Genomic DNA, 19,860 nt, shown 5'->3' with positions numbered 1-19,860 from the left:
TCCATTCCAGTTCTAGTTAAAATTAAAACTTGGGAACAATGTTTGAATTCCTCAACTCTTAAAAACTAAATGGATTTAATTACTTATACAAAAGTTTCAATGGTACTAGTCCTGAAAAACCAAAGACACACTTAGGGACCGGGTACATTTTAAGTGTAAAAAGCAGTTTGCCAAGGGAAGGTGAGGTCACCTGCTTATTGGATGTGGAGCTAGTGCTATGTCCGCTCACTTTCCTGGTTGGAGGGCTCTGGAAGGAAACCCTGAAAATGCCCAGCGTGTGGAGAGAACCCTGCTGTACGGAGCAGTGCTGCAGACACAACCCTGATGCCCGTGACTCTAGCATCCCTCGGCCGCAGCCTTTTTATTCCGCGGCGGGCCAGCGGGGGGCGCGTAGCTCTCGGCCCCGAAGCCGCTCGCTCCCGGAACCTCCGGGACAGCATCCCCGTTTGCCCCAAGGTCACAGCTCCTGCCGGAGCTCGCCAGCCCCGGCGGGGACACAGGGGGGTGAGCCCTCGGGGCTGAGACCGCCGCGCGGTGGGGGCGAAAGGGCTCGCGGCAGGGGATGAGATCACAATGGGTGGGGGATGAAAGGCGAGGGCGCCCCGGGCCCGCTCCGCGGGCGCCGCCGCCGGACTCCGCGCCCCGGAGGGAGGGTGCACCCCGCAGCCCGGTGCCACCCGGAGCCCGGAGCCGCGAGCGCGGAGCCGGTGCCACCCGGGGACCCGGGCGCGGCCGCGGGAGAGGCGCTCCCAGCGCAGCGGGCGCAGCGGAGAGGGCGCTGTCCCCGCCCGGCCCGCCCTGCGCACGGGGACAGCACCTCCGCCCTCACCTCCGCGCCTCCAGGTCCGCCCGGGCCCCCTCCCCGGGCCGCCCCCGAGCACTAAGTTGGCGGGTGCCTATAAAAGCCTGTGACGGCGCGACCGCGGACACACCGTTCTGGCCCCGAGCAGCCGCCGCTGGACTCGTGCCAACTCCTACCCTGCCGGACCCGCCGCGCCACCATGTCCCACCACTGGGGGTATGGCCCAGACAACGGTGAGTGCGCCGCGGAGCCCAGCTCGGCCCGGCCCTGCAGCTGCCGTGCAGCGCGGCGGCCCAGGTGCCCGGTGCACGGGTTGCCCACCGCCCAGCCCCCGCCGGCGCCCGGAATCCCCACGTCCGGCACGCACAGGCCTGAGGGGGGCGCAGCCTCCGCGTCCCGGGTCCCAGCTGGAGACCGTCCTACCCGAGGAAGGGTTGGAGCAGGAAATCTTAGGTGTTCATGGCAGGGAAATTAGGGCGCCCCTGCCCCACGCACCCACCCGTCAGCAACACCTGTGGCTAAGGCTCGCAGCACCAGCGGTCCCGGGGCATTTCCTGGGCCCGTCGAATTCCATTGATTCTTCAGTTTTCCCTTCATCTCTCGACTCTAACGGTAGGAGGTCACCAAGAACCGGGCTTTACCGGAGACACACCTGGGTTCTCCCGGGCCAGCAGACGCAAGAGAAAAAGATGCGTCTTTGCGGGCTTTGGGACTTGCCAGGTCGTGGGGATCCTGGTCATTCCAGGAGGGGGCCCGGCCTGAGCCGTGACTCTGCCCTGCATCCAGGACCAGGACACGAGGGCGCAATCCCGACGTGCTGGGATGTCCTAGCGAGCTCGCACGTCCCAAATCCCAGCCACAAGCCTGCGTCAGGGTCTGCCCCATTTCCCTTGCAGCGTTTCAGCAAACCCAGCACGAAAATAGCGAATACTATGTGGCGCTCACTGCTTGTTCTAAGAGCTTTCCATGCGCGCATTCTAGTTCTCCTCAACAGTTTCTACGAGATAGATGCAGTTGTTACCCCACGATACAAATGAGCAAACGGAGACACGGTGTGTAGCCAGAGGTTATTCAGCTCAGGGTGCCGCCAAAATTGGAAGCGAGCAGACTGGCTCCACAGTCACTGCCCTTTCCTAGGGGTGCGAGTGTGCCCGTCCCCACTCTGGGGTCTCACGTCTCTTCTCCACCCTAGGACCCGAGCACTGGTTCAAGGACTTCCCCATTGCCAATGGCAAGCGCCAGTCCCCTGTTGACATCGACACCAAGGGGGTGCTTCATGACCCCTCGCTGCAGCCTCCGGTTCTTTCCTACGAGCAGGTGACGTCCCGGAGGATCATTAACAACGGTCACGCTTTCAACGTGGAGTTTGATGACTCCCAGGACAAAGCAGGTCAGTGTTTAAAAGGAACTGGCGCCTTTTACCCAGGAGCCGTTTCCCCGACTGAAGGGGAGCACTGGGGAGCAGGGCAGGAGTCCCCTTCCCAGCAGGGAAGAACCACTCAGGGGACCTTCGTGGGTGCCAGGCTCCAAGGAGCAGGCTGATTACTCGGAGGGGAACTGGGGCCGTTGCTCTGCTGGAACAGCCCTGGTTTCTCCTACGGCATTGAATCACTGAGATTTGCCTGTGAAAAGTCACAAAAGGCAAGGTCCCCTGGCATGAGAGACCCAGCAGTGGTGAGATTTGCAATATTAGAACTTTTAAGATTCTGTCTAAAGTATTTGTTTTCCAGAATTGATGACTAGCCAATAAAAAACACATTTCCGTGTGATCTTCAAAGTAGCAGTGAGGGCAGTGATGAAAGGCCGACAATTTAAAATACTGAGATTCTTGGAAACATTGTAGTTATGAATATTTTCTGGGCATTGGGCTGGTGTGGCAATAGGAGAAGGGACTTAGGGGTCAGGGTGAAAAAGGTGAAGGGATTAAGAAGTACCAATTGGCAGTTACAAAATAGTCATGAGGATGTAATGTGCAGCATAGGAAATATAGTCAATAATATTGTAATAACTCTGTATGGTGTCAGGTGGGTGCTACACTAATCAGGGAGGACCACTGCATAAAATACATAACTGTCTCACCGCTATGTTGTACACCCGAAACTAATATAAAATAATATCAAATGTCAACTGTAAGTGAAAAAAACTTTTTCTAATAAATGGGGAAAAAAGTGGCAATATCTACCCAGAAATTCTTTCCACAAATGAAGATGTTTTAGAGTTGGTGGATGTAGTTGGCCCACGACTGACAAAACCAATTACCGTAATGTATTTGTAATGAACTGTTTACAGGATGCTTGTTGAGTGCTTTTTTTTCTTATTTAGAAATAGGAGAACATCCCCTTCAGACACAGGGGTGGCCTTCTTTGTCCACTGGTTGATTTTATTGCCAGTGACCTATTTTCCCGAGAGCTTTCCTCTGAAGGTCGTGGAATGAATAGTGCTGTGAACACACTGGGTTGGTGGTGGTGTGGGAATGAGAGAGGCATGGGGGCAAAATGAGACAAGACAGGGAAGACATTCGATAGTGCTGTCAACATTTTGCGGTAATGATCTATAGTACTAATATATAAATGTAATTATAACTGTTATAGTCAAACTGACTGTTCTTTTTCAGTAGCTAGCCAGTATATCGAGTATAGTTTTGGAAAAACAAAAATTCCTCCCTCCTCTTCGACTTTTGAAAAGTTTTTGACACTTAACTCTCTGAAATAGTGATTCTGGAAGAGAGTTCGATGGAGGGTAATGCAGAGATAGTATCCCAGTGTATACACACACACACCACACGTACACGCGCACACAAGCACACAAGCACATTCTAGCATACTGTCATGACTTATTAGATTTAGTAGTTCACGGAACACACTCCTTCAAGATCTCTGCAGCACAGTCTTCCCAAGCACACCTCCCACTCCAAAGAAACAACGCCCCGGTGATTAAGTTAAATGTAAGGGAAACAATTTCTTTCCTTCCTGTAGAGAACATGGTGTGTTTAGATTATAGTACGGCATGGCCCACCGTCGTGGCAGCATGGTACATATAGAAAGGATGCTATAAAATTTTATGTTTAGTTATTTAAAAACCAAAAGAAGTGAGCTACTTCAGTCGGTAGCAGCCAACTTTTTTTTAAGGAGACACAGTGAATGTATGTTTCATTGTTTATAGTGGGTGTATCTGTCATATACCTCGTTGGAAGCTACATAGACTCCAGTATAAAATTACATGCCCATTGAGTGCTTGAAGTATTTTTTGGAACAATGAGAAAACAAATGTTTAACAAATGGAACCAGATGAGGTAACTCCCGGTAGTCCTTACCAATTTGATCATAAAATAAATTGTCGCAGTAATACGTATTATTGGAAAGTGGATTTCAGCATGGAGTCTTGCAGCTGTGAGCATAGACTGGGGGCAGACAGACCTGGCTTCAAGTCCCTGCTCTGCCACGAACTAGCTCAGTGGCCCTGGAAATGACAGTCACCTGACCGCTGTAAGTCTCAGTTTTCTTAAGTGTAGTATCCATCTCAGAGAAAGGATGAAATGGGACACAGGGTATGAACACGTAGCCCAGAGTCGGGCATGTAAGAGTTCCTCAATAGGAACCATGGCTGTTTCATGTCTACACCTCATCTGACTGCATTTATTGGGCAAGCGCTATTGCTGCTGCACCTCTGATAAGATTTCTGAAGAGAGTTTTTAGTGAGCTGTAAGATGACCTCCCATCACTTGATGGTATTTAAAATTTTTATTTTTGTATGTTCCTCAACATGCCATTTGTCGTATCGAAGCATGCACTGATTTTATAGATGATGCTATTACATAGCAATATGTCTTAACATGAATGTGTCAAGTTCTGCTGGATTTCTACACGAGCAGGAATCATTCCAACGAGCCACACTTTCTAACTACTTCCGGTGAGCAGCCCATATTATTAAAGCAGTGGCCATGCTTAGATGTGAAACGTGAAAACCAAGTGTTTTAGATAGGGGCTCACACCCACGCCTTTAGAGTCACATGTATTATTCACTTAGTTCTTATATTAAATCAAATCCTTACTAACAATGAAATACAAGACAAGCTGGGCACCCAGAGGACAGGATGGAGGCCTGGTCCCTCTGCCGCATCCAGAACCCGTGCTGGGAGTGCCCACCATAGAAAGACACAGAAGCAATGGACGCAGCAGGCACTTTGATAAGTACAATGAGGAAATGTTTCAGGGAAACGTGGGAACATGCGGAAGCTTGGGAGTCAGCCTGGGTAAGTCAGGAAAGACTTTCCAGGGTGAGTAAGGCTGAGGCCTAAGGGATTCCGGTGTCTTGGAGGGGACTCCAGGCAAAGGAAGTCAACATCGGGACTTGAGAGAACACAGTACCCTCCCTGGACAGGCAAGGAGGCTAGTAAAACAAGGGAGGCCAGGAAAACCGGGAGGAGAGGATGAGAGAGAGGCCTGCTCTTCTTACTGTGAAAGACTCCTTTGTAATGTTTGCTGTTGTTTGGGTTAAACAAAGAAGCATTCTTTTTTTCTAGAATGCGGAATATATTAAATATTGATATCAAGGGAAAACACATCTGCAGAATTCAAACAAACAAGCAAACAAAAACCACCAATCATGCCATGCAGAGAAACCCTCTTTAGTCTTCTTTTTAAGATCCAAACTCTCAAGGTAGAAGACTTGATGAGTTGACACTCTAGTTGAACCCACTTAAAATAAACATGAAGAAACAGAATGCCAGAGTTTTAAGTACCTTGCTTATCATCTCCTTCCCGGTTTGCTGGAGTGAGACTACAGGACAATCACTTAGAAATAGAAATTGAATGAGAATCTTAAATGATAACCATATTTAACATTTCGTGTGTATATACTGTGTTTAAAAAAAACACACTGATATGCTTTTCTGTACACTCAAGTCTAAAAATAATTTATCATTTTGGTCACTCAGTTGTTTTAAATCAACAGTTTAACATCACTTTCTGTTAGAAGTTATTTTTTGTGGTGTTAACTTTATGTTTTATATTTTTTGCCACTTATTTTCTACACTTAAATCCTTCAGTTCATTCCCTTTATTTTTCCCCTCAGTGACATTTCAGTCTTCTAGAACTCACAGATTCAGATTTTCAAATATATATTCTAAATATTATCTCAGACCCAAACTTAAATACTTGGGTATCAGGAACTGAACTGGCAGAATTATTGCTACATTTAAGCTTGAGAGAATTATTTTAAAATGCAGCATTCATTAACTAGAAGCTCTCATCAATCTTCTAAATTCCTTTAAAAATAAACCACCTTAAATTAATGAAAAATGTTAATCCTGTTAGGATTTTTTTATTATTAAAAAATAACTCTCCCTGCTTGAGACCTTTTATTATAATACTAGCTTTATCTGAGAGAAAAGAATGGTAGTCAAAATTACTAACTCCTGCTAACTTATTAACTTTTATTAATGAGTGTAAAACTCTCCAGCTTTAGTAGAGGCAAATATCATTGAAAACTAAATACCTGAAATGTTGGGCCAGCCCATGCACAACTGTCATATCATTTCTGTGTTTTAGGAGTTGGAATATTTTTATCTGTTCATATGAATTCAAGAAACAGGAAGGAAGGGAGCTGAGTTTACCTGGGCCGACGGTGGTCTATATGATACACTGAGTGTTCCTACGTCAATCCTGCTTGGTTCCCAGGGACTCGCTTTCCAAGCTGTAAACCTTTCCTCCCACAAACAATCTTAGGTTAAAAGGAAACATAACAACAACAAATGATAGGGCTTGTCACGCATCCTGTAAGTGGTGTGAGCGGAACCCTACCTACCTACCAGCTGACCAACACTGTATTTAATTATATTCATATCAGAAGAGTTTCTTTTTTGACTCTTGTATAGTTGTCAAATACTTGACACTAAAAATTGTGTTCTCTTGAATTTGAATTGTGTTTGCTGCAGTCCAAGTCACTGCTAAACATTTCACTCCTTTAAAGAAATGGGAATGTGGGCATCTTTTTCTCAGGTTTGTCTACGTTGACTTTCATTTTCTTCGCTTTAGTGGGTAGCTCTTCGATTATTGGCTACTGCTAAAAAAAAAAAAGCAAAACAGTAATGCATGATTTAGTAAATGTCCAATTAGTCATAGAGAAGATTGTTCACCTGCTAGAAATAGTCTCTTTATAGTGGACTTATTCATTTAAGTCATTAATAGGAAATCCCCTAAATGTTAATTTTAAACCAAAGATTACTGGGAATAGTTTATTTGTATTTTGGATCTAAGAGATATTGTTGATATCCAGCAAGGTGTTTAGTTTGTTATGTGGATGCATCTTATATTAAGTAGTAGTATAGTGATTTGGAAGAAAGCATTCAAAAATGTTTTCAATTTTAATTTGTATAGGTAGTCTGAGTTATTTCAGTTTTACCACAGTGAATGTCTTAATTTTCACAAATAACGCATATTTTACATAATTTTTCCACGTAATCTGTAATAGGAAGACAGATTACTCTATAATATACTTGGTGCCCATTTTATGCTTTATATATTTAGTTTGTACAACTGATGGCACATCATGAAAATTAAAATCATCTGGACCTCTTGGTGTTGCGATCTGGATTTAAATTAGGTTTAATAGAAAACCCATTTCTGTTTTTCCACCCCGTGGGGAACACATTTCTGTGGTGCAGTAAATCATTGACTCTTTAGAGCCCCACCAGCCTGGCTGCATCTTACAGGGGAAAAAAAATATGCCGTCAGCAGTTCCTGCTATTTTTTCAAATTATTTTTTTTAAATAACGCATTAGAAACACAGGTTTCGTGGTAAACAGCAGTAGTTTAGAAAATGGCATGTGGCAACCTAAATCAGTCAATAAGTAAGTGGGTCTGGGATATAGCATCGGCTTTCTGTCTGCCTACCAAATGTGCCTTTTCTATTTCTCAAATAAAAAGACATAAGGTGCCTTTATTAGAGTTTACGGCAATTTGTTGGTGTAACAATGTTTCTGAGGGACTCGGTTGTCTAGACTCCATGCTAAGAATTAGCTAAGAAAGAACCACCTAGTTGAAGAAGATCAGAAAGGCTGCTTTTGATAGCAATTAAACTTTAAGAATTAAATAATCTTTTCTACTTACAATGGGCTTCCAATCTACATAGCAAAATAGCTTTATTTTAATTGGCGTTTAAACAGGTACCTGGTAATAATAGGTCAGCACTGAGTGTGTTAATTATTGGACCTCCGAGTATTTTTTTTTTTTTTTTTTTAGTATCAGCAAATTTTGTTTAATAAAAACTCCTATACACTCTTGCCTAATTCTAAAAGTTATTTGAAATAAGTAAATTTGGATGGAACTTAAGATCTGTAAGGGAGTGTGAATAGGAATAAGAAATAGCAATAAGCTTTATTATCTTTAAAATTTAAGACTCTGAGGTGATTCTTCACAGGGAAAGGAGCTACATTTAGAAAAATCATTTGTCTCGGAGGCTTACTAAGGTTTTAACTTATTTTGGCACTTGGTAGAATTAATGATGTTACAAATGGTTTTTATGATCAACCAGCCAGTTAGTTAGTGGTTTTAAAAAGTTATTACAAAGGAGTTAATTTCAATATCAATTTATTTCATAAACATATTTTTTGTTTTAAGGGTATATCATTATGAAAAATAGGAATTCTCTCATTTTTGACAAAGCTTATTTGGGAGAATAAGACTAATTCTTTCCTTATAGCATTATCAGATTAAACAGACTTTTACAATAAGTTGTTAAGTTTCAAAATATTTTTTTTTTATCAGAATACATGCAAATTCATGTTTCTTAACAGATCTATAATGTAACACCATTTGTAATTTTTTTTCGTTCTTCTTTTTCTCTGCTGGCCTATTGTAAGGCAGAGCTGGCAGCCACAGTTTGTATCAGGAGCTATAGAAAGACCCCACCACCTAACTGTCTTCCAGCCAGCTTTATCTTTTCTTCAAACAGATGAATGGCTGTTGCTATTATCTAAGCATATTTAGATAAAGTTAAGCCAACAAACTCCGTTGTATGTACAGAATTTGTGCTTTTGTTTTGCAAAGAAGTAAGTTTGGGCTCATTATTTTCTAGCATTATAACCCAAAGCTAATAAAATACACTTATAGGAACAGATGTTTTAATCCCAGTTCTAGAGAAATAAAGTTGAAATAGTGGAACTCAACTAATTTTAAAAGCTTTAAAATATATTGGTTAAATGCCATTAATACACGTAATTAAGTAAAAAGGTTGTTTGGGGGGCATTTTAATCCTCTCTTAAGACACAACTTGTTAATTATCTATAGACAAACTATGTTCTAACAATGTGATTTCTACCGTGTTTCCCTGAAAATAAGACCGGGTCTTATATTAATTTTAGTGATGTAATCGACAATTGAATGTGCCCGTTTTACAGGTGAGGAAATTAAGGCCAGAGGGGTTAAATAAAAAATGAGAAGGGAACAAAGCTAGTGAGTAGCAGTGACAGTCCAAATTCTAAGGAATTTGGAAAGTCTGTGTAAGGAAAATTGAATTTTAGACTGTTAAGATCAAGAATGCTTACATTTCAGAAATTATGGCATGTAGGATGGTGGGACAGTTATGGGGCTACAGTAGAGAGAGGTTCCCCTGTTCACAAGTGTGTGCAGACCAGCACTGGCCAGCAGCCACGTGGCCTCGTTTTTTGGTGACTCACAGGAGGAATTCATAGTTCCCTTAAAATGTCCTTTCTTGATGTTGGAGACAGGAGAATGTCCCAGAGTGGGGATTCAAACCCTGGGTTAAGAAGATTCTTGGCTTCATATGGGAAGGAATTCAGATGTGAGCCCATAGAGTTTAAAGTGAAAGTAAGGTTATTTAGCAGACAGGTAAGTAAGAAAGGAAAGGAAAGAGCACCCCACAAACAGAGTGGTGGTCTGTAATCACTCGTGGAAGAGAGGCCCCCTCTGCCTGCCAGGCTAGGGTTTATATGTGTTTCTTGTTTCCGTGGAAAACTTCTTGGTATGGCGAACTTCAGCCAGGTACGAGAAAAGTAAGGGCGGGTTTACCCTTAACTTTGTAAGATACAGCCCGTGGCTAGTTTGTATTCGAGGGGAATGGACATTACAGTGGAATCTCTTTGCTCAATACGCTTTGGATGGTCAGTTCTGTGTGATTAATGTCTGCCCCAGTTCTGTGTCTGGCAGCACGCACGCAGCAGGCTTGGAACCCAACCTCCTAGTTCCTTAGTCTGTAAAAACAGCCTTCAGGCCACTTCCTTATATCGCTCTGACCTTGAACCTGTGACCCCAGAGCAAACCCCCAAGAGAAGGGTCACTGCCCTCAGAAAACAGATGGGAGAGAATCCAACCTCCAGCCAGCACACCTGAGGGAAAAACAGCTGCAACCGTTTCCTGCAGCACCGTGGGCCAAACCTGAGCCTGGATTTCATTTTCAGAGAAAAAATGTTGCTCCAGTTACAAATTTTGTAATATTGAGCAGTGTGTGTGTTTCGTGTGTGTGTCTACACGTGCAGACACACATACACACATGTGTTTTTATAACTTGCAGTGCTGAAGGGAGGACCCCTTGCTGGCACTTACAGGCTGAGTCAGTTCCACTTTCACTGGGGTTCATCTGATGGGCAAGGTTCTGAGCACACTGTGGATAAAAAGAAATACTCCGCCGAGGTAAGATATGCTTTTGTTTTTCCTTCCAGGGAAAAGTATCAAGTGATGTTTAGCATTGATTTCAAAAGCTTAATTCTGTAAATTCAACTCAAATCGAGGGAACCCCTTCTCTTACAAAGGACCTTCCCCTGCACTCATCACCTTATTAGTGATATTACAGTTAACGCATCAAAACATTCTCTACCACCTGCAGGGGAGCCATCTGCACAGAGTAATGGAATTCAGATGGGAGGATCCGGCTTTAATATAAATCTAGAAATAGAATTTGTGTGTGTTCCCTCAGAATATGCAACTCTGTCTGAAATCACTTGCTGTCTTGCCAAAGTGGATACTTAGAATTAAAATGAAAGAGACTTTATGTTTTAAAGGGATCCACTTCCTTCAGTAACCTCCAGCTCTGCTGACAAGGTCACTGGGGAGAGCTGGCAGGCTTTTATTGTGTAAATCACAGTTTGAGGTTCTGTGTCTCCTCGCTGTAGCTTCATCTGGTTCACTGGAACACCAAATATGGGGATTTCGGGAAAGCTGTGCAACACCCTGATGGACTGGCTGTGTTGGGTGTTTTTCTGAAGGTTAGTGAATGGCCAACTTCCTTTTTCCCCCCCTCGCGTTTTCAAGAAAGATGAACCAAACAGCACATTCTACCAAGAGCCCAGGAAATGCCTTTGGCTCTGCAATGTTTCCAGGCTTACTCTCCCCTCCATGGCTGCTGGTAGCAGGACAAGGGAGGACCAGAGCCACCTGAGAGGTATTTATTAGGTGCGAGGAAGACGGATATGTGACATGACTACGAGTTTGTGTGTGTGTGTGTGTGTGTGTTTAATTCAACCATAAGTTAGATGGTGGTCTTTCATGACTGACAATGCTAAATGAAGATCAGGCTTTGGAGGAGAGAAGGACAGTGGCCCCACATGGGAGAATTTCAGGCGACAATGGGACACGCAGGTGGGGCTGCCCTCTAGACAGTTGTAAATCGAGTGGGGACCTGTCTGGGCTGCTGAGTCATGGGCACTGAAGTAGGATAAGATGGAAGCTACGTGAAGTCATCCAAGGGACACATGAAGAGGACGGTGAAACGGCTGCTGAGCAAGCAGCCCTGAGAAACTGCAGAGGACAAGGCATTTCGGGGAGCAGGAAAGAGGCTAATTAAACGATGAGAGAGGAACACAAGACTCCAGGGCCATGCTGGAGGCTGAAGGGCAGGAGGATGGCCAAAAGAAGAGAGAGAGTTTCCAGGGATGGAGGGCAACCATGGCAGATCCCGCGAGAAGGGTTAGGGAACTGTTGACCCGTGTTCTGTGAGGTCACTGGTGACACTTGAGAAGGTCGTATGGGGACTGCAAGGGCAGACGCTAAGGGCCGCCATCAGCACAAATAGGGAGTCACGGTGCCAGTGTAACCAGACCAAGACCGGTGGGCGCCCTGTGGTCAGTGCAGCTCTTGGTTCACTACTTGGAGACATTGTATGATAGAGCTGCCCACATCCAAACTGGTGTAGGACCACCTGGAGTACACTGTCCTGTCCCTTGTCTTTTCGCAGATCGGTGACGCTAAGCCAGGCCTACAGAAGGTCGTCAGTGTGCTGGATTCCATTAAATACAAGGTACAGTTGAATTTTCTGCCACCTCCAGAGAGTACCTGTTTTCCACACCCAAAATTCCCGTGGTCAAACTGAATCGTCAATGTGTGACGTGTGGTGTTTGGATGAGCTGTTAAGAAAGGTAGAATGCTGCTCACATATGCACGCATCAGAGATGCTCATGGATGCAAGGAGGCCGAGGTATCATGTGGTCACGTCAGTCGCTCACTCACCCAGCAGATATCTGCTGGGTACTTCCGCTGAGTATTTTCACTGAGTACTTCCGCTGAGTACTTCCGACATGCCAGTGACTCCGTGATCCTAGGATCCGATGAGGAAGGCCCGGCTTCATAGAGACTTATATCCTATGACCTCACTGAAGTCACCTGTTCCGTGTTTCATCCTCCTTACACACAGCTGTGTTGAGGTCCTGAGCAGCCGTTTAAATATTGCCACCGCCAGTGGCAGCCCTGGCTTTGGAAAGCTCACCTCAAACTGAAGCAGCCTCTGTCTTCGGAAGTGTTCACTTGTTACTCCTAGCTTGATCCCCTTACAGAATAAACATACAGAATAAACCTGATCTGAAAACACGAATTCAAAAAGAGAGCTGTACCCCGGTGCTCACTGCAGCAGTAGTTACAACAGCCAAGACATGGAAACAGCCTAAGAGTCGTCCACCAACAAATGAATGGGTAAAGACGACGTGATACAGAGATGATAGAGATAGAGATAGGAATATGTAGTGGACTATTACTCAGCCATTAGAAAAAAAGAATGACACCTTGCCATTTGTGACAACATGGATGACCTTGAAGACACTAGGCTAAGGAAAATAAGTCAGGTTCTCTGCTGGTATCTGCCAACCTGTATTGCCAAGTTAGATGTCTTCTGTTAAGCTCTTTTTATTTTCTTTTCCAATGAATGTGGAACCTCTCTTAAAACAAAACAAAACAAAACAAAACAAAACAAAAGCTTTGTGGCTATGAGAGGGGAGTATCTGTGTTGCCTCAGTCCTACTCCGGTCACAGGACACGTTTAACCTGTGTATTTGCCTTGCGTCAGGGGCAGAGCGCCAGCTTCACTGACTTTGACCCTCGCGGCCTCCTTCCTGAAAGCCTGGACTACTGGACCTACCCAGGCTCACTGACCACCCCTCCGCTCCTGGAGTGCGTCACCTGGATAGTGCTCCGGGAGCCCATCAGCGTCAGCAGTGAGCAGGTCGGTTTTCCAAAGAGGGTGGCGTGAGGTGTGGGCGGAGGCCTTGGGGAGGTGTCACCCTCCGGCTCCTCTCTGGCTCTGGGACCCCTGTCCACAGGCTGACAAATGAAGAGCATTCCGCAAATATTGGTTGTTACTAACCATAACCTAAGGCTGTTTGCTTTTCACCCACAACTGAGGATTAAATGACAAAGGTGTGTGTCCCCTGATAAATGCTTTTTGTGAACTCTGAGAAAATGGAGGCTTGGAGCAATGAGACTTCCCACTCAAGATTGCACAGTATCGATAACCTCCAGCCTCTGCTCACTCACCTCCGAGCTTACAGCAGTTTCATTCATGTCCGAATGCATTCTGAATTCTGACTAAGGGGAGAGTCATGCCTTGCAGAAAAGGAATCTATTAAAAGTCACTGCACATTACTGGAGCATCTGAGCCCAGACATCTTGCATTCCCATCCGGTGTGGTTTGTGGTGGTGGTCAGATGGTGCACTTCGTCACACCCGGGGATGTAGCTTGCAGTTGACTTCGTGAGGGTGACTGAAGGAATACTCCTCCTTCACTGAGATCAATTCTTGCTTAGGGAAAGGGAAAAAACTTTGTAAACCAACCTTGAAGAAGTGGGGGGTGGGTTGAGGGGTGCCGGTGTTCATCGGGGGCCAGTGAGCAAATTGAAAAGGGACTAAATACAACCAATGACAGGACTTGAAATGCCAGCATGGGCACATCCAGCCCCGTGTTTCCGTGTGTTTAATCAGAGATGCTGGCGGTCACTTGCAGACCCCCGACCACTTTATCTAATGGTGGGCGTGCTGTAGTTTATCTTCCCTGGGGCAGAAAACAAAACTTTAATTTGCATCTAAAATTGTTAGTATTATTTTACATCTCAGAGGTAATTCATAGGCTTTTGATGTTTGACTATAAAATTAAAAGGAAAACAGAAAGTTAACTGAAAAGGTCCTTCCAAACGACAGCAACGATTTTGTGTGTATTTTATAGAAATTGCTTCGTTCTATGGAAGCATACAAGGATAATCTGTATACAACTATATATCTATTGGGAATCAAATTAAATGGTGAAGGCGGATACATGGTCCTGTGACTAATGGAGAATGTATTTCAAGAGACAACACAAGCACATAAGTCAATGCTATTGTGAAACTATTATTTTTAATTTTTTAATGTTTTATTATGTCTTTTAGTTGCTGGCATTCCGTAAACTTAAATTCAATGCGGAAGGAGAAGCTGAAAAACCTATGGTGGACAACTGGCGCCCGACTCAGCCCCTGCACGGCAGGCAGATCAAAGCGTCCTTCAAGTAAGATGGTTCCAGAACCCGAGTCCCCACGATGAACCTCTGGGTTTCCCTTTAGCTGAGCACAGATCTACTGGGTGAACTGCACTCCGGCTGCCTGGCATCTGGTTTTCTAGATCCTTCGTCTCTCTCCTGATGAGCTTACTACTAAAGCTGCAAGAGGTAGACCAGTTGTCATGCTTGACAGGCTTGCTTTCTCATGGTGGTGGCCTTTCTGTAACAGAGAATACAATAAAAGGTATAGGAAAGCATACTTTGACAGTTCACAGCACGGGGCTGGAGGTGGGGAGGAAATGAACACTCCACTAAAATGCTATTTTTAATAAACAAAGGAAAGCGATTGAGCGCAAATCTGTATCATGAGATAAATTGGGCCATGTAATATAAATCAGGTAAAACAGTCACAATTCTTTGTAACGTAAACCAGACTAAATGTTTGTGACTGCAACATGCTGTGTTAAAGAAAAATTCCAAAATTCTTATATATTTGTAGCAAAGTTATCTTAAATATGAATTCTGTTGTAATTTAGTGACTTTTGAATTATGAAGATGTAAATGAGGTATTATCTGTAAAAATTGTTATAATTATAGTTGTGATACAGAGTATATTTCCATCCAAATAATATACCATAAGTTAATAAATGTTGTATTTTAGATATATTCTCTAATAAAATCCGGAGTTCTATTTTGGGTGGTTTTATTTTATGCTGGCCAGTGGGTAATAATGGAGGAGCAAATATCTACTTTTATAATTCATGTTAGTTCATTGTTAATAATAAATCATCGTAGTTGGCTTACTCATGATTGAAGGTGTCTCCACAAAAGAAAAAACCCTGAAGGCCATTTCCTATTTGCATCAGGGGGTGAAGGTAGAATATACTGAATTAATATATGCTCTTTGGAAATAAAATAAATGACATCTCAGTCTATTGTGGTTTAAGTCATTTTTTTAGATTTCTTATCTCTAACCCCACACAGGCCCACACAGACAGTGCCTGGGTGACTGGGGAGTGGCCTGGGTCTATCTGTACGATGTCCCCTGGTCCATGTCAGCCCCTGGGTGGAGTGGCTCGCCTGGGCTGGCGCTGGCTGGCCTCCATCGGTGTCTGCTGACAGCTGTTTCATCTGGTCTTTGGAGAGACCCATAACTGAGCTTATTCCCCCCATCACCTCTGGTTGCAAAGTCCTGTACTGTCCTATCGTGACCTAGGGAACAGAGTATAAGAGACGCCCTTGTCACATGGGAAGAATCACACAGGCGCAACCTTCCTCTCCTGACTGGGTCACATATCCTTGCTTCCCTCCCCACCCAGATTTGATTCTGAAAGAAGGGGTGGGAATGAGGACATTCGTGCTGACAACTTTCTCCCTCTTCCCTCCCCCACTTCACACTGGCTCAGAAAGCTGGCTGTCCTCTCTTCCTGGAGTGTCCCTTACACTCTGCTTCCTTCTGGAAGAACGTTCACCTGGACCCTTCCCTAGGGTCCTAAGAGCAGACGAAATGCACAGAAAGAAAATTGGTTTCATGATAGAGTATGTTGGTGATGGTGACAGAACAAAGTGAATGAATGTGCTTAATCCCACTGAACTGTACGCTTACAAATGGTTAACATGGTCAATTTTATCACAATTTTTATAAAAACGTCAACTGGAAATTACTTTGATATTATCTACGGTTTCATTATTTACTTCTCTCCTGTCTGTTGAAAACGGGCATGTTCTGTACGAAACAAACATATTTAGATGGTCTGAGTTCGGTGCCTGGCTTTTTGTCCCTTAAGCGCACGAACTGGGGCAACTTCCTTACCTCTTTAAACCCCATTTCCTCAGCTGTGAAATGAGGACTATAATACGAGCTGCCATTCAGGTTCTTGTGAGCTGATCCGTGTAAAAGACATACTAGCCCTAAACAAATCAGCTGCCATCCGTAGGAAGAACTGTGGACCCCAAAAGCCACTGAGAAATGAAATCTTGAGTATGGGTTGTCTCCGACGAGGCAGCTGCCGACCCACAGCCATGAGTGACGTCCTACATCTCCTTCCTCAGTTCCTCCTGGCTGTCAGGTACCGTCTGTGCTCCATTCCTGGTGAGGCCCCACAAAGCCACGCCTGCCATGGTCATTCTGTGAAGTCTTTTTATTCATGGGAACCCATAAACACTAGATGAAGAACCAGCATCTTCCCCATTTGCTTCCATGTCTAGAAAGCCCTTAGGCAACCAGAGAAGAAAATCCCATTGCTTCCGTATTGCATTGCCTTCTGTGACCATAAACTTTTATTGGTCAAGTAAGCCACACTTGAGTTCCTCCCCGGGAGCGGGCAGAGCTAGTCCACAGCTCCTGGGCACAGTGGTGTCAGAGACAAGTTCCAACTGCCAGAATTCTCTCCCTTTTTCTCTCATCTTTGCTTTAATTTAAAATTTTTAAAAAGGGAGATGATGAATCTATTTCTGACGGACAGTTTTACTCGTTTGATTATGGACCACTCTGGGGGAAATGAATGACTCTGGAGAGACAGCACTTTGTTAGCTTATCTTAGCCCAATGTGACATGAACAACAAGTAAATGTGAGCTTTGAGGAAAACGATGGTTCATATGCATCATTGCCATCGACAGGGGTTAATAGGTACGGTGTCAGAAACAAAGGAACCTGAGAGTGTTTTGGAAAACAGAAGGAAGTTTACCCTTTACAGTCCGACTGTGTGACCTTGAACTAGCTGTTTAATGATTCAAAGCTGCTCCTTCATGCGTAAGATGAGGATTGTGATACATAGCAGAGGGTTGATGTCACAGTAAGTGGGACATGGGCTAAGAGCACCGTGTCGCCTGGCTCAGACTGAGTGCTCTCACACGTACATTCGTAATAAAGTCAGTTTTCCCATCAGACAAACCCAAGGCCATACCCTCGCTGAGGACCGCATCAGCCTCCACCTGGCCGACTCAGGCAGTATGAGGTAGACATTGCATGTGAGGTCGGCCAGGCTGCTGATGTTGGAACGCCAGCTCTGCTGCCTTTCACCATGAGAGACAGGTGAGGCATGTAGCTGCTCTGGGCTTTGGTTAATTCACCCATTCAATGGAAATCATTAGGGTACCTATCAGTTGGGGTCGTTTTTCGAGGGTTTAAAGAGATAACCCAGGCAAAACTCGCTCATGGCAAGTGCTGAATAAACGTCAGCCGAGGTGGTTAACATCAGTGACTCAACCATGAGGAAATCCGTTTCAGATGCAGCAGTCAGAGTTTGCCCAGGCTCGTGGAAAAGCATAATCACATAGGTGAGGGTATTCTGCCCCCAACAACCACACCGAGCTTTCCACTTCAGAACAAACGTCACGCCCGGTGAGATGCCTGAGTCTCTGAGTACAACGCGAGGAGTGCCCACAGCGACATCTCCAAGGCTGGACACCATCCATCCAGCAGACAATGGTCCATGAGCTGTAGAATGACAGTCCTGGAATGAGTGTGTGAAGACACGAGTATCGGATGCGTCCCTTGGTGTGGAGACAGAGCCGTCGGGGGCTGACTTGGCACCACCATTGAGTTTTCTGCTGACTACAGAATAGTTGCTATAGCCATAAGGTTATGGCGTGTCCTTACAAAATTCCACTGTCCTCTGAATAATTCATTTTATGTCTGTATGGAAGACAATCAACTGACTTTAAATGTACACTAGTAAGATTGCTGTATCTGAGTCTGCATACCAACCAGGAGACATTTATATTCATGTTTCAATTTTCAATGCTTCAATCTTACCTGAGAGAAAGCTCAGTCTGAGATAGACTCTCTCTCCAAATGTTTCTTTAGCTCTGAAGGATACCTACATTTACTCAAAAAACATTCCTTGGGCATAACTCACTGTCGCTGCCTGCAATCAGCTGTTGCCTGTGGGCAAATTCCACGGGCGATGGAGCTTTGATGGTCTCTGATTCTGTGTCTTTGTGTCAGTCCTGCTACCAGTGAGGAGATGAAAGAGCCGCCGTTGCAGTTGGGGCTGGGCACCCGCTCACTCACCGCCAGCCTCGCCAGGGCTTTCAGCTTAAGCCCATGCCCCATGACCTTGGCAGCTTAAACCATGACCTTGGTGTGGACCTCCTTCAGCTCACACAGGTCGTGCTAGTCTTAGGAAAAAGGGGGGTTGGTCAACTCCTGTCTCTGTGCATTATACTTGCTGGGGTGTCCCACCCACTGTAGAACCGTCTGTGCTCCACAGGGCTGAGGCACAGGGCACACACACACACACACACACACGTGTGCACAGGCTCCTGTCATCCTCTCCAGGCTGTTCGGCCCCATGCTGTGGGCAGCTTAGGGTCCAGATAGACAGAATACAGACCCTTGTGCTGCTTTTCCTTTCACGGTTCCTTCTGGTTTTAACCACTCGCCACTCAGTTTACGTGTTCTTACAGACGTGAATTCCAGCCAGGCCAGTGTTTCTGTGTCCTTTTCAAAGGCAGATTTTCAGCTCCCACACACACTCATTTAGTTGGTAGATGTGTGAGGCCCTGTCCAGCTCTGTTCCTTCACAGCAGGTGAGCTCCCCATTTATGTGCAACCCCGGCACGAGAAGGGACGCCCTCCATCCACTCACACAGCAGTTGACCATCTGCACTGGTTGGGGGGGCTTCTGTGACACAGCCCCCCGCCCCCATGAGTGGCTCAAACACTGCAGTGTCTCAGTTCTGGAGGCCAGACCTCCAAGGCCAAGTGCTGGCAGGACCTCTGAAGGCGCTTGGGGAGTTTCTGTTTCCACCTCTCTCCTGCCTTCCCATGGCCCCTGGACTTGTGGCAGCGTCACTCCAATGGCCACAGGCTGCTCTCCTTCTGTGTTTGTGTCTGAATTTCCCTTCTTTATAAGGACAGCAGTCACATTGGATTAGGGGCCCACCCTACTCCAGTGTGACCTCGTGCTCACTAATTCCATCTGCCAAGACCCTGTTTCCAGACAAGGTCACATTCTGAGGTCCTGGGGTTAAGACTCCAACGTATCTTTTTTTTGAGGGGGAAGGGACACAATTCAACCCACAACACCACTTAAGTATCCTTTCACATAATATTTGCGTGACATGACAAAGAGAAGTTATATTCTTCCGAAATTCCACAATGCTCCCTGTTTGGGCCTACATTGTAATTTAATTATTCTTACTGCCTTCTGAAAAAAAAATGTCTGGAATATGTACGGCAAGTTTTAATGACTGCAGCAGGAATTCAATATAAATTTCAAAGCGGGGCACCATCGAGAGTCCCCCTGTGTGTTTATGTTGTGTGTAAATTTACGTCTTCACAAGAGGCCCACATTTTCAC

At 45.2% G+C, this 19,860-nt stretch overlaps 1 protein-coding gene across 1 annotated transcript; it reads left to right on the top strand.

Moving 5' to 3' along the window:
• The first annotated feature begins 651 nt into the window (after window positions 1–651).
• On the top strand, window positions 652–15,484 carry CA2 (carbonic anhydrase 2). Its single transcript, XM_074318976.2, has 7 exons — window positions 652–1,035; window positions 1,995–2,192; window positions 10,334–10,452; window positions 10,932–11,024; window positions 11,993–12,055; window positions 13,094–13,249; window positions 14,448–15,484. Exons 1-7 carry the CDS (start codon window positions 1,002–1,004, stop codon window positions 14,565–14,567), a joined length of 783 nt encoding a protein of 260 aa, XP_074175077.2. The 5' UTR covers window positions 652–1,001; the 3' UTR covers window positions 14,568–15,484.
• The last annotated feature ends 4,376 nt before the right edge of the window (window positions 15,485–19,860 follow it).

This window comes from Rhinolophus sinicus, chromosome 7, assembly GCF_057876585.1.
Source record: "Rhinolophus sinicus isolate RSI-liver-muscle chromosome 7, RSI-T2T, whole genome shotgun sequence".
NCBI classification, from domain to species: Eukaryota; Metazoa; Chordata; class Mammalia; order Chiroptera; family Rhinolophidae; genus Rhinolophus; species Rhinolophus sinicus.
Note: the sequence above shows the minus strand (reverse complement) of the source record. Positions and strands in the feature narration are given on the sequence as shown.

Bases quoted from the DNA above. Each gene is read 5' to 3' on its own strand.
- CA2 (XM_074318976.2), top strand. From the start codon at position 1,002: ATGTCCCACCACTGGGGGTATGGCCCAGACAACG. The intron at 10,453-10,931 runs GTAAGATATGCT...TCCTCGCTGTAG, and splicing joins AAAAGAAATACTCCGCCGAG to CTTCATCTGGTTCACTGGAA. The intron at 11,025-11,992 runs GTTAGTGAATGG...GTCTTTTCGCAG, and splicing joins TGTTGGGTGTTTTTCTGAAG to ATCGGTGACGCTAAGCCAGG.